This window comes from Notolabrus celidotus, chromosome 8 (genome assembly GCF_009762535.1).
Source record: "Notolabrus celidotus isolate fNotCel1 chromosome 8, fNotCel1.pri, whole genome shotgun sequence".
NCBI classification, from domain to species: domain Eukaryota; kingdom Metazoa; phylum Chordata; class Actinopteri; order Labriformes; family Labridae; genus Notolabrus; species Notolabrus celidotus.
Genome location: NC_048279.1, coordinates 15,748,667 through 15,762,485, shown reverse-complemented (window position 1 = coordinate 15,762,485; position 13,819 = coordinate 15,748,667). Strand labels below are relative to the sequence as shown.

General features: G+C 39.9%; 2 protein-coding genes and 1 long non-coding RNA gene across 5 annotated transcripts; 1 reads left to right on the top strand and 2 right to left on the bottom strand.

Moving 5' to 3' along the window:
* Positions 1–2,884: 2,884 nt before the first annotated feature.
* Positions 2,885–7,551, bottom strand: irg1l (immunoresponsive gene 1, like). 2 transcript variants are annotated; one of them, XM_034689306.1, is made up of 6 exons: positions 7,257–7,551; positions 6,727–6,781; positions 6,432–6,619; positions 5,994–6,086; positions 5,399–5,604; positions 2,885–4,805 (listed from the first exon to the last, which is right to left on the bottom strand). In XM_034689306.1, the coding sequence occupies exons 1-6, from the start codon at positions 7,272–7,274 to the stop codon at positions 3,878–3,880; spliced, it is 1,488 nt and encodes a 495-aa protein (XP_034545197.1). In that variant the 5' UTR covers positions 7,275–7,551; the 3' UTR covers positions 2,885–3,877. The 2 variants fall into 2 exon arrangements, with proteins under 2 accessions (XP_034545197.1, XP_034545198.1); XM_034689307.1 differs by lacking the exon at positions 7,257–7,551 and adding an exon at positions 6,902–6,919.
* si:ch211-153b23.3 lies at positions 6,421–12,547 on the top strand. Its single transcript, XM_034689305.1, has 13 exons — positions 6,421–6,701; positions 7,321–7,559; positions 7,707–7,732; positions 8,534–8,708; positions 8,814–10,319; positions 10,402–10,494; positions 10,590–10,694; positions 10,790–10,899; positions 11,006–11,197; positions 11,303–11,465; positions 11,583–11,748; positions 11,950–12,044; positions 12,132–12,547. Exons 4-13 carry the CDS (start codon positions 8,552–8,554, stop codon positions 12,215–12,217), a joined length of 2,673 nt encoding a protein of 890 aa, XP_034545196.1. The 5' UTR covers positions 6,421–6,701; positions 7,321–7,559; positions 7,707–7,732; positions 8,534–8,551; the 3' UTR covers positions 12,218–12,547.
* Positions 10,850–12,345, bottom strand: LOC117816919. Of its 2 annotated transcripts, none has more exons than XR_004632054.1 (3): positions 11,557–12,345; positions 11,280–11,427; positions 10,850–11,184 (listed from the first exon to the last, which is right to left on the bottom strand). It is a non-coding gene; the product is annotated as an uncharacterized LOC117816919 (long non-coding RNA). The 2 variants fall into 2 exon arrangements; XR_004632053.1 differs by having other exon boundaries at positions 11,280–11,461; positions 11,562–12,345.
* Positions 12,548–13,819: the final 1,272 nt, after the last annotated feature.

Here is a 13,819-nt window from a genome sequence, read left to right as displayed (position 1 = left end):
TTATAGGCAGCTTTTAACTTCATGTTGGAACAAATAGTTTTATTGTTTATAATTCAACTATTTAACCAAAGACGTTTAGACAATTGTTTTAAGGAGGTCAGATAAGACTTTTCATATGCTTTCCTTAAATAGATACATAGATACACTTACCAGCCTATTCATAAGGTACATTTCAAATATTCTGACGTGATTCAATAAAGCATCCTTGACATAAATTCTGCCTTAAAAAAGTATGATTATGTTCAGTCTTGACCGTCACTGTCAAAATGACATCCATGTAGCCATCCTTATACTGAGGTCTTAGTTTGTGGTCTGGCTGACCTGGAAGGCATCATAGTCAGAGTTGTTACAATTATTTATGTAGGCATTTTAAACATGAGAGCGGCAGAATATATGCAGATCCGTCAAAACCACCTGAAAAATGACGAACAGCAGATTTTTCGCTCTTCTGACAACGCTGATTGAATTGAAAAAAGTATGCTCAGTAAGAGGGAAGTTGTTCATGTAGCATATTTCAGCAACAAGACTATTCAAAGTTCATAATACAAGATATTGAAAGCATGATGAGACAGAGCAGAGAAAGTTTAGCTTAGCGATGAAATTGTATTCCCCATGTACAGAAGCTACAGTCCTCAAAGCAGGTGGTCTGGGCTCTATTCCAACCAGCGGCCCTATGCTGATTCTCCACTCTCCTCCCAGTTCCCAGCCATCCACTGTGAATAAAGACACAAAAGCCTTAAAATAAACTTTAAAGAAGTACTTAAAAGTAATTTTGAGTGTAGTATCAGTTTTCAGTATTGTATCGTGTATTGTATTGTCATTGTAATTTATGAAGGCTGGCAAATGTGTCCTTATGTGTCTGCTTTTCATGTTGATGATAAAGTAAAATAGATATTCCTGGAGGAGTTTAGCCTTTGTGCTCATTAGTTAAAAAGTTACAATTAGAACAGAATACAGTGATTGATCATGTCTTAGTGTAATATGCAAAAGAAGGCCTGTACAAACTTTATGTCTAAGCTACTGAATGTTTCCCATGACTGCCTAGACACATTATGTTGAGCACAACGAGCTACAAATATTTACAGTTTACACTATATTTGTTCTATCAGCATAGCCCATACATGAGGTCAATGACTACATGCTACCTGACAGAGAAGTTATTTCGGTAATAAAACTCCTGCGTTCAGCACAAAAGTCACACAGTTAATTGTTTTTCCAGAAATTAGATGCCTTTCTCTGTCCTCTATGAATTCACACCCACCCACCTTCAAAGCTTAGATATAGATGTGTTTGTCATGTATTCATATGGTAGCATAAAGATGACACCACTACATTGTGTCTCTGGCTGTAATCCATAACACCAGAGCTTACTGGAACTCTTAGACTACAACCTATATGGAAACGGATAAGAAAGCTATTGGAACTGAAAAATCCATCTACATCATAGTTGTATGGATGGAGGTCTTAAGTTACACTCCTATTGTGCTGTCCTGTTTGCTGTGTTTGGAGAGACTAAGAAAACTTTACACCTCTAATTCTTTCTTATTGTTATTGGTGCGTCTCCCAATACAAAAGTCTGCTTTTACATCATGGGGATATTTTTAGTGGCTTTTGTCTCTTGCCATATTTACCATGGGAATCTTTACTTACAGGAGACACCACAATGCAGGAACTCTTTAAAGAAAACTCTCTGACATCAGCAACATAGAGGTGATAAAAATGCAACACGTCTCCTTCTTAGAAATCTTATTTCCTTATTGGTAATGTTTTTCTCTCACCAGAGATATCGTTCAGATACACCTCTGTTATAAGAAGGATTCAGTTTTACAGTCCCCCTGTTAAGTTTTCGCAAGTCTTTCCTTATTACTTTATTCATGGGAATGTTAATTCCCACTCTGCACAGTAATTACACTTCCTCTTCATTTAAAGAGCATTGGTCATATTTGTCTATATCTTCCTGTATACTGTAGATACATCTTCTGTCAGTGATTTATTGCCTTGGTATTTGTTAGACTCTCTGTTTTGTTTAACCACTTCATGGCATGTGAAATGTCAACCACAGTAATAGCAATTCAATTCTGAATCATTTTAATTGGAAATTTCCACAGCTTAGTTTATTACTTATTGACTGTATAATAAGAAAACTTTGGACAAATTAACTGCTCCAATAACACGTTTTGGTCAAATAGTGCAGGTTCACTGTGTTCTCCTACACCTGCCTTTAGACTTTGTTCTTCCATTTTTCAAGACATACAGAAAACTGCTTGATAATAAATCAAATGGTACCCTCTATTAATCATTAGCTAATATTTGTTAGTAGATTAAACGGTCCTACTTCAGACTTAATAATACATTTTGGTTTCCCAGTGTCCCATGCCTGACCAAGCTGGCCCCACCACCCCGTGTTTCCTGAACAGTCATACTTTTTCCTCCTGTGCAGACTTCTTGTGAACTTAAGGACCACAGGCTGGACTCTTTTCCAAGCACTGCCCCATATACAAACATCACACTTCTTATTTCCTCCACTCCAAAGGTACACACTTGATAGGTAAAGCCTCTTTCTTGCATTAACATTTTGTATACTTGGCATTCACTATTTAGCTCTTCCTGCTCTGTAAATGTTCTACTCGTTTCAACTGAAGGACTCAAATGTTTGGTCTTCATGGAAACATTGGCTTTGTTTAAATCATTTACTGGAAGTGATTGACCCTCTTAACAAAATCAGTGCTGCACTTTGTGACTTTATGAATCACTCCACAAAATACTTTTCTGGGAAATACTGCAGATTTTTCTTCTCTACAGTTTATGTTGCTGCCATTTTTCAGGCGTGCTAAGCACAATAAATAATATATTATAGTAGTGTTGAATACAACAAAAGAAGAAATGTGTTTTCTTGAGCAGTTTTATTAACAAAAAGAGCAGATGACATGCTACATATGCATTACATTTTAAAATGTCATCATTTTTATATTCAGAAGCAAAAATGTTACAATAGTTAAAATGCACATTTAATCAACCCCTATTCTGAAGAGAAAAACAGTATCAAGTAGATCATTTTGCAAACAGTTACTATTTATCTACAGTTCATATTTAAGTATTTACCAACCCTTCTTCATTCTTAACAAGATCAGCGCTGCACTTTGTGACTTTATGAATCACTCCACAAAATATATTTTCTTCTGGGAAATACTGCAGTTTTTTTTTCTCTACAGTTTATGTTGCTGCCATTTTTCAGGCGTGCTAAGCACAAGAAATAATCTATTATAGTAGTGTTGAATACAACAAAAGAAGAAATGTGTTTTTGAGCAGTTTTATAAAAAAAAGTGACGGACAGAAATGCTACATATGCATTACATTTTAAAATGTCATCACTTTTATATTCAGAAGCAAAAATGTTACAATAGTTAAAATGCACATTTAATCAACCCCTATTCTGAAGAGAAAAACAGTATCAAGTAGATCATTTTGCAAACAGTTACTATTTATCTACAGTTCATATTGAATTATTTACCAACCCTTCTTCATTTCCCTTTGTAGTGTAACTAGTTGTCATTTTACAATTTATATTATTAGTTTAATAAAGAACCATAATATACAACAATTTAGCAAAATTAAGATTGGGTAAACAATTTCTAAATTTGTTCATAAGTTATTTGTCATTATTGATAAAAGACAGCAATAAAACACATCTGGTCAATTTAGTGGCCTTTAGTAGCTTTAAATGTAACACCCTAGCAAAGTGCAATATGCAAGCTTTTTATGTTCACGTGTCCTTTACATTTATGTGAAAAAGTGCATTGTGTTGAGCGACCATGTTTTAATAATAATTATATTATAAAAATTCAGTTTTGCTGTTTCTGTGTGTTTCTGTGAGAGTTCATTGCAGCTGTGAGAGAAGGGCCCTGCAGTCCTCGAGTCTGTCCAGCTCCTCCACCACATCAATCAGCCCCTCCACCTTCTCTGAGGGAAGCACGGTGCCTGCGTTGTTTCTGAACTTCTTCTTCAGGCTCTCATTGGTCAGCGGGTTGCGCCAGTGTCCATAGAAGGTGTCACAGCGTCCCTTCAGGATGTCTCCACTGACAAGTGTCACTTGGACTTCCCCATACATGAGGTTGAAGTTAGCTGGGTTGTCTTGAGGATGTTCCACACGTACGCAGCTCAGCAGGGCGTGCAGGTCAGAGCGACTCATGGCAGTAGGTGTGAAGGACTCAACAGTCACCTCCCCATCAAGGAGAGCACTGCAGGCGTTGAATTGGAAGGAGTGGCGTGCTTCGTGCTCTGAGTCAGGGAAAGGCCTATTGATGTACTTTGATTTGGGGACTCTGAGAAGAATGTCCTGGATTTGAGCTGGAGAGACAGTGCCAGGACCGAGCCCCTCAAGATGCGTATGGACTGAGGCTGCAGCATCTGCCACCCAGTGCATCCCCAGATGGGCGGGGAAGCGCTTGAAGCCCATGTCCTGCTCCTCTAATAGGAACACATGGCTGCCATTATTTGGTGATTCTAGAGGCTTCGGCACATAATCTTCATAAAAGGCATTGAAGCCAGCCACTCCAGGAACAGCATCTAGAACTAATGGACTGGCCTCAAGGCCCCGGGAGGCCAGCAGAGCAGCCTCCAGCCCCAAACGTGAAGCATTCGCTATGTGCAGGGGTTTAGACTGAGTGGCAGCATTAGCCATTGGAGCTCCTGATAGAGAGGCAGCTATAGCCAAGGCATGACTGCACTGGGAGGGATCCAAAGACAGGAGGCGAGCACAGGCTGCCGCACTCCCCATGGTCCCTACAACACTGGGAGGGTGAAACCTGTTGATGAGGAAGAAAGAGAGACAGACAGAGAGACTTTGGTCAGGCGTTTTGGAACTGTTTACTCTCCTGTGTCTAAATGGGACTCCTGATTCATTTAGTTTCTTTAAAAACAGACACTCCTTTATACAACATGTAGAGACAGCTCATTTAAACAGGTTTTCAGACACTTCAGTATAGACAGACAAATAATGTGGTGGGTCATTTGAATTGCTGTAAACACATGCCAAATGGAGACCTGTGTGATATTCTCCTCCACATCGCTAGTTGTGCTAAAACTACCCACAGAGACCTTGCTGTCCATGAGATGAACATAATAACATGCCTTTCACAGCTCATTGACACCACTAAGAGGCTGCACATTACACTGCAGTAGCCTCCTAGTAAACCACACTGCTGAGTTCAGCAGAGTCAAATATGGATCTCTTAAGACTCATGTGGACACTTGCTCTTTATGTTGATTATTAAAATGACAATTCAACAAGGGGCAGACTTTATATATGTCAAATTATCACCTAGGGAGTCCCATTTAAGTGCAATAAAACCTACTGTAATGTTGCTCTAGGCAAATGAATGACAGTTTGTGTGCTCACCTCTTGGGGATGTTGTGGGCCTCATTAGAGAACCTCATCAGTCGGCCCTGGATCTCTATACCAACGTTGAAAGCCAGCAGGAAGTCCAGACCACTGGGTTTGCAGTTAGTAGGCATCATGTCGCTAAGTGCTAGCACAGCAGGAAGGACGGCTCCTGAGGGATGAGTGGCAGGGTGCCATGTATCATCAAAGTCCATGGAGTGAGTCTGCAGTATAAAAAATAGAAAAACGTTTTTAATTTTAAAATGGTAGACAGTAATGTAACTGAGTTCATTTAATATTGAAAGAAGGAGCTGATTATTTACATCTATATCTGTCTTATTTCTCTGTGACTTGGTAATCCCCTTTCTCTTTTCCATAACAGGCTGGAATACATGTAACAAAATAAGAGCCAAAAATGTTTGCAGATCCAATGCTGGAATTTTTTGCACAAGGGTTATGTCAGGTCATTCCCCTATTTAACAATTGTGTACTATGTGGTTAGCTAACCAGACAGGGACATAATACAAAATAGCTACAGCTCTGTTAGAGTCAATTTTTTTTTAAGTCTACAGGGTTATAATGTGATCCATCTGTCCCACCAAAACAAACTCACCGCTACTCCGTTAACAAACGCTGCTAGTGTAGGGGAGAGCCTCAAGCCTCTGCGTCCGTACACTGAGCTGATGTCATCAGGAGCGTACATGTACTACAGGGAGGGAAGATGAAGACAGGTAAATGCAGGGCAAGGACATTATCAGTTGTCACGTGTCGTGTCGTTAGCAGAAAATGAACTTTAATTTAAGTTGAAAGCTGGATAATATCTTCGTAATACGTCAAAGTGTGAAATTTGAGTAAAAGGTCGCCTATTCTGAAGATAGGCTTTATGAGAAAATTAGGAACAAAAATACCCCCACAAAAAAATCCCTCATCTCCTCTCTCTGCTCACAGCTTTTAATTTACGACCAGTGTTAGGTCAAGCATTTTCTCTTATCAGTCTAATTGACTCGTATCAGGTCTTAACCTTCAGAAATTTTTTTTTCCTGAGCCTCACCTGGCAGTGCTGCAGAGCCAGCTCAAACACGTCAGTTGTGCTGCCAATCAGACCGACTCCGATGCTGTCCAGCACCATTCTTTTGCTGCGGTGGATCACCTGAGAGGACAGGTGCTGGGGCTTCACTTCACCGATGAACTTCCCAAAGCTGGCTGTGACTGTGTCCTCTGGGGCTGGATGCCTTGATACTGCAGGGAGAAAAAAAAACATAGGAGTTAGTAAAGGAGAAGATTTTGACAGAGGAAAATATGCCTCCTTTGTTTGGCAACGGTAAGTTGAGTAACATTAATTTTACCTTCTACTGCAGACTTGTGCAGCCCTCTGACAGCCAACACTGGTCTCATGGTTTTCTGCAGGACAAAAAGTGCAAAATTGAAACTTTGATCCACTAAGTTTAACATTATTACATTACTGTAGTACATATCAGATTTTGTTTAACATTACTGATGTATTACAGGCTTTGAACACACTCAGATGTTCTGCCTTATCTCCGTTCAGATCTTAAGTCAATCCTTCCTAATCAAAGGGCTATTTTGCTGCTGAAGTGGTGCTGTAAATGGGTGTTGAGCAGTGCATGTAATCTGTTTCACATTTAATGAGAGCATGAAGAGTGTAACCCCCTACCATGGGGTCACCAAAAAAAAACCAATAAAACTTAATGTTTTTTTTTTTATTATTAAATTATTGACTAAAACAAGTGAATACTTTTTGTAAGCACACACAGCAACCTTAAACAACTGTTTTTCCACCATCACAATGATTTAGTTTTTTTGTAAATATGTGTCATTCTAACAGAAATCAAAGCAAAAATCCTAAGATCTCTACCTTTAGTGTGGAGATCATGGCTTCAGTCTCCTGTCTTCTTCTGCTTTCTCTCTTCTTGATGCAGCAAACTTGCAGTCAACAGCTTCTGATGGATGCTGATACTTTTTGGATGAGAGTACCTGCCTTATATAGTCCAGGACTCAGTGTCTGATGATACTTACCTGGGAGGAACAGGGAAACACAGCATTCTTCTCAAGAAAAAAAATGCATCAGACAAAGTGAAGGAATTTCCATAACTAGCATCACCATCATAATCAGATGAGGAAAGGGGGAGGAGAAAGGAGTGGTACCTTATTGTATAAGGTGAGGAGCTGTGATGTCATCTCTCAGGTTGCTGGTAAAAGGATACAGAGGGGGAATTTTTTTCCCCAACTCCTCCTACATCACTCAACTGAACCTTATTTATGTCAAACTTTCGTCCTTGCTTCATTTCACCCATCAACCCATGAGATCACCTGTCCGAGCATCTTCATCAGGTAAGACTTTTTGATCATTACTAGCACTAACACAAAATACATGCACATTTTAAAATGTTACAGAATTAACTGATAGTGAGGAGACTTTTTCATATGTCCTTAATATCTTCAGATACTAAAATAACCTAAACAAACAAACAATGCTGCCTGTCTTTTGGATTCAAATCTTTATTTTAGTTTGTCAGTTATTATGAAAATACTCATGCTTACTTAATCCAGTCATAACAGCAGCAACATAATATACAGCCTCACTTCTATCTTTCCTGAACTGTAACACAACTATAGCAGGTCAACCACCTAATGACTGGGCAGGGCAACACACTCAGCTTTCTGTAAGTGTTCAGGGAAATGAGACAGAAAATAGTCTGAGAGAGTGGAATTTATTATGTGTATTGTAATAATGTTTCTTTTAGGGTTAAGGCATTTGTTGTTAATCTTGTTTGTCCTTTACTTCTTTGTTCACTTTGTACAATGCTTTACGAAAAAGTGAGGACATGTCTATTTTGCTACAACTTTTCTGAGGTTTTGAGAGAATCATTTTTCATTCACAGAAAGTGAGCTTTCTATTTCTTTATAGCTTCATTTACTTCATATGTTAGAAACAAAATCTATTTCGACACATAACTTATCACAACACTTAATCCAAGACTAAGAGAGTGCTCTCAGTGTTTCATTTTGGTGAGTTCTGCATTGCAATGAGAGTACAATGCATTGCATTTTATCAATATAAAATGAAGAGGTTTAAAAGTTCATGAATTTGTTGTATGAGTAATTTGTTTCATTGTTTTCATGAAACTACAGAGTTACAACAAAGACACAATGGCAGCATCAGATGGTTTCCCAGCCAGTTTCTATGGAGAACCAGGAGTGTTAGGCATGTTGTCCAATGGGATCAGTGCATTCCTCGTACTTCTACAGAACTTCAATACAGCACACATTGGCAGGGCACCAGTAGGAGTGGAGAACATACTTGCAGGTGAGGCTCCTTTCTGTAAAACATATATTTGAATATATTTTAGTTATAAACTTTATATAAAGTGTTACCTGTCTTGGTAATTTTGGTTTCATTTGTATTTTATAGGTGTTCATCTCATCCTGATTGGTGGTATTTGCCAGCTGGTGGCTGGATTGCTCTCCTTTAGAAAATATGATCACCTGAGCGGAACTGCCTTCATTGGCTACGCTGCTCTTTGGGGCAGTTATGGCGCCACTAGAATCTTCTTTGGCACATTAGCTGACACTAATACGACAGCATCTTTGATGATTAACAATTCATCAATGTCAACTTTCACATTGAGCGACATGTCCTTGAATGCAACCCCAGAGATCTCTATAAGCTATTTAAGCCAGTCTATTAAAGAGTCGGCCATTGCTGGTCTGGTCCCGTATATCCTCCTGTCCTTCCTCCTCGCGTTCTGCTCGGCCACGGTCAACTACATCATGCCTTTTGTTTTTGGTGCCATCACATTCACCTTAGTTTTTGAGGCAGTTAGTCTGGTATCAAGCTCCTGGGCTCTAGTAGTCTCTGGAATTCTGGAGTTGCTCATTTTGCTTTTTGCCATCTATGGTTCAGCTGCTCTACTTCTCAAAGGTCTAACTCAACGCCTAGTCCTCAAAGGTTTTGGCACCCCCCTTTTTAACGTTCTCCTGCTGGGAACCACCAGCTCAGCAAATGCCAAAAGCATTGGCCAAGAGAAGAAGAAAAACACAAAATATGCTGAGCCCATAGCCTTAGGCTTCTTCAGTGACACTGTTGCCCCCTTCATCTTTGCTTTCTACAGCTTTGGGTACATGAAGTCCTTTGGCTTAGGAGCTGCGTGGGTCTCCATCATCTCATTTGCTCAGCTGTTCTCTAGCTACTACGCCTATCTGCGCCAAGACTGCTACCACACCACCAAATTTGGTCTTCATGCAACATATTGGCTGATCAAAGCTTGGGATGAGTTTGTGATATCTGCTCTAAATGTAAGGGACAGTGAAGTGGTTTCCGGGAGAGAAGCAATGGTGGGAAATTGGTTCTTTGTGATGGTAGGCTTGGTAATTTGCATGGCAAGTCTGAACATAGATGTCCTGGAACTGAGCCACAACATGCTGTTTGTCTTGGTCACAGTCTCGACAATCCCCCAGATTCCTTTTCAGGGGTACTACATCTTCTTTGGTGTAGCTTGCTCCCTGTTCACTGCAGCCTCCCTGTATGGTACTTTCTCACGACTTATCAACACCATAGCAGAGAAGTCTCTGATTCCTGTGGGAGCACAGCCCGTCTCCACTGACCGATTCAAGAAGGCTTTGGGATGCTGCATGACCAAGATGGGAGAACATGAAGTTCTACCCCAGAATGACCAGGTTACAGATGCCTTGTTCTACTTTTTGAATGGGGTTGCAGCTCTCTCAGCTCTTCATGCAAGTTCATCAAGCAAAAATTCCACTTATCTTCATCTGACCATCCCCTGGGTGCTCATCTCTGGAGCCATTATCCAGGCATATGTCAGCCGGCTGCAGGTCAATGGAGGGCGCCGCTTTGGGTCAGTCATCTCATCCATTTATGTGGCAGTATGGGCAACCTGGACCTGGTTCAGGTTTTCAGGTATGTTATTAAAGCAGGTGATAAATAAAGACTTTTATGATTGAATTGCATAAAAATCTGACCTTGAGTTCTTCTTCTTCAGGTAACCTCCTTCAGCTCTCTAGAGAGGCAGCCTATGCTTTTACAGCAGGAGCCATCGCTCTGCTGGTCATTAATGCTTTCCTGATGCTGATTGGTAAGACCAACAAAGATGGTTGATCGTTTTTAAAGAATAAAATAATCAATAGCTATGTTCTGAACTTGTTTTTATTGTTTCACTGTTTGTGTCAGCTGCCTATAGGAACCTGGTTTTGCTGCTTCTGACGGCAGTCATGGAGGTTGTTCTGGTCTGTTTCTTGCTCTCCACTCTGCAGCGTCTACCATATGAACTGGAAAGTAAGTACGATAAATGTGATAGTTTTTCAATCCCTGATAATATCGTAAATTATAACCCCATCCACTAAGTGAACATGTCAACATTTTCTTCACAGTGGCCATGCTTGCACTGCTTTCAACAGTTTGTATATATGGAGCTCTGGCATCTCTGGTAAATTGCATTCTCTCACAGAGGCTGCTGCCTATGGGCCCTCCTTTAATAAAGGTGACCTTTCTGGAGAATCTTTTCACTCCTCTGATAATTCCATACTTCAATCCGGTATGCTTGTTTTTGTATTATGTATATTTAATGAAAACATGGCCTATTTCAGGAGGATAAGAAGCAGGACACTGCCCCTGAGCTGCCCTGCCCTGTGGCTGATTCACAACTCTCCAGTGGTCTCCTAAAGATCGCTGGCCTTCTGGAGCAGGGAGGAGTGTGTGGTATTCCCACAGACACTGTGTATGCTCTGGCTGCCTCCTGCAAGAATCCTCAAGCTATTGAGAAGATCTACAACATTAAAGTAAGAATGATAGCTGATACCATTTGAAAGATGGATCATTGCATTTGATTTTACAATTGAATCTCTGCAACATGAAACCCACCTGTTATCTGTGAATTCTTCCAGGACAGACCAGCAGAGAAGCCCATCTGTATCTGCATTTCTAATGTGGAGCAGCTGGTGGCAGCCAAGCCTCCCTTCAGTCCTCTGCTGTGGGAGTTCATGAGGAATGTGTATCCAGGAGGCATCAGCTGTATTGTCAGCAAAGGAGACTGGCTCTTCAGACTGGGTACATTTTTCATAACATTTAAATGTTGATTCTGAATTCAATTTAATTTTTTTATTAAAAATATATCTATATATCAGAGATCTGTATTTACCTCACCTTCTGGGTCCTCTTGTGCAGGAGTGGGACCAGCTTATGACCGTGTTGGCACCAGGGACAGCATCATGATCCGTGTCCCTGACCACACGGTGACAGGGCACCTGTGTGACATCACGGGACCCCTTGCTATAACCTCGGCCAATCCAAGTGGAGAGTCAGACAGCACCCACCACAGCATGGTCATCAAGTGAGTACCTCTTAATCCTGTGTATCCTGTTATTTCACTGATCCATCAGTAACAGCATAGTGGTCCCACTTGGGGAGATGCATAAACTACAAAAAACGATTACTGAAGCAGAATGATCTGTTTATTGATCATCCTTTAGCAACATATTAGACAGCCAGTAATCATTCAGTCATTTACCCTTTCCTTCCATTTTTTCCACAGCCGACTTGGACACAAGATCCAAGGGGTTCTGTGTGACGGAGACTCAAATGAAGTTATTGCTTCCACGGTGGTCAACTGCTTGAAGATTGATGAAGGTAAATGCAACTGTGTTCTGATTAAAATCACTGTTTTCTGTTTTGTAAGGTAACTTTTTACTAAAGCTTGCTTTACTCTTTGGACAGGAACCATCACCATTTTAAGAGAAGGCTGTGTCCCCGCAGGGAAAGTCCAACAGATCTTTGACAGAGTGAAAAGCAACATGGTGTAAAAAGATCTCTCCTATTTATATTCAACAGACATGAGGAAAAAGTGGGTGAAAGCTAGAGTGCTGCTTATTGTAAATGTGGATGTCTTTGGAAATGTTACAATGAAATACAGATTTGTGTTCAAGTTATCATTCTGGAAAATATTTAAAAAATAGCAAGAAAGTTGATGTTTAGGTTCATATATATCAAAGAATATTTAAATAGAATCACTGTAAATGCTGAATAATTCTTTTTGATAATTATGTATTTGTTCAAATTATACTGACTGTTAACATGAATGTATTTATTTTTCTGTGGAAGTATGATCCCCTTTGCATTATGTATACAAACTCACTGTGCATCATTGTTCTGAAAAAAATATCTTCAAATAAACATAACTTATAAAATTTTGTGTAAGTTTATGTCCTTAAAATGAATATGTAGATATGATAATGCTTTGACAAACATAGACCTCACCTAACCCATATTGTAACAATAAATAAAGAAAAAACAGCCCAGATGAGGCTATGCAATTCTGTACTTCGCAAACCACTGCTTGTACCTGTGGAAAACAGACCAGCAACACCCACATAGCCATTCCCAGTGCCACATAAAAACACAACTCCTGTTTTAAAATCTTTAGCTGTCTTCTTAAGGCATTGTGTCCTCAAACCCAGTAAAAGCCCTGCACAGTACTGAGGCAGCACTAGTGAAAGCAACAAATGACGTACTCCTTGCAGCCAACATAGGAGAAAGCTCTGTGTGAGTACCTCTAGACTTGCAGCACTTGACACTGTGACACTGGATCACACCATTCTTCTTCAGTATCTGGAATCATGTGCTGGCTTCAAATGGACTGCACTAAACTTATTACCTTCCTTGCAGTCAAATAGAACATTTTCTGTTGTCATTTGAAACTCTTCCTCATCTACCTCCAATTTCAGCCATGCTGTTCCTCAAGAGTCAGTTTTAGGGCTATTACTTTTCTCCATATGCTTTACCTTGGTGAAATCATCAGTCACAATACCACTGTTATCTTTACATGCATTTTATCATCTTGAGTCATATTGTATTTTAAGGTGTTTGCAGTGACTATTCTGACCTGATTTTGGTCACTGTCTGGGTGTGGGAGTGAGGGGTTTTTGACGCGCTTCTAAAAGAGTCCGATGTCCAATCCGAGGTTATCATTGCGTTACTTCTTGCCATTTATTGATTCAAATGATAAACAGGTACAGACAACTTACTTTGACAGTGAAATACATGATGAGGATAACAGTGCGGTCTAAGACGAGCGGTAAAAAACGTGTGCTCTTCCCGTTCCCAAGATCACTGCTTCACCTGTGACCCTTTAGTAGCATTTTTCCTGCTGGTTTACCTGAAGTGCCCCTTGTGGTGATTGCGAGTAACAAAACAAATAGAAAAACAATATAGGTAAAATGGCTCATACAGTGTTTATGAAGCTCTTTGTATCTTTGTTAAGAAAAGTGCTGTATGAATAAAGGTTACCTTGTCAGTTTTACAATGCTAACATTTTGATGTTTTTCAGGTGATTGGTCTCAAAGTAAACTAGTTTGACCAAACAACACACACACATTGCCAACCCTATACTCAAATAAGGTATCCTG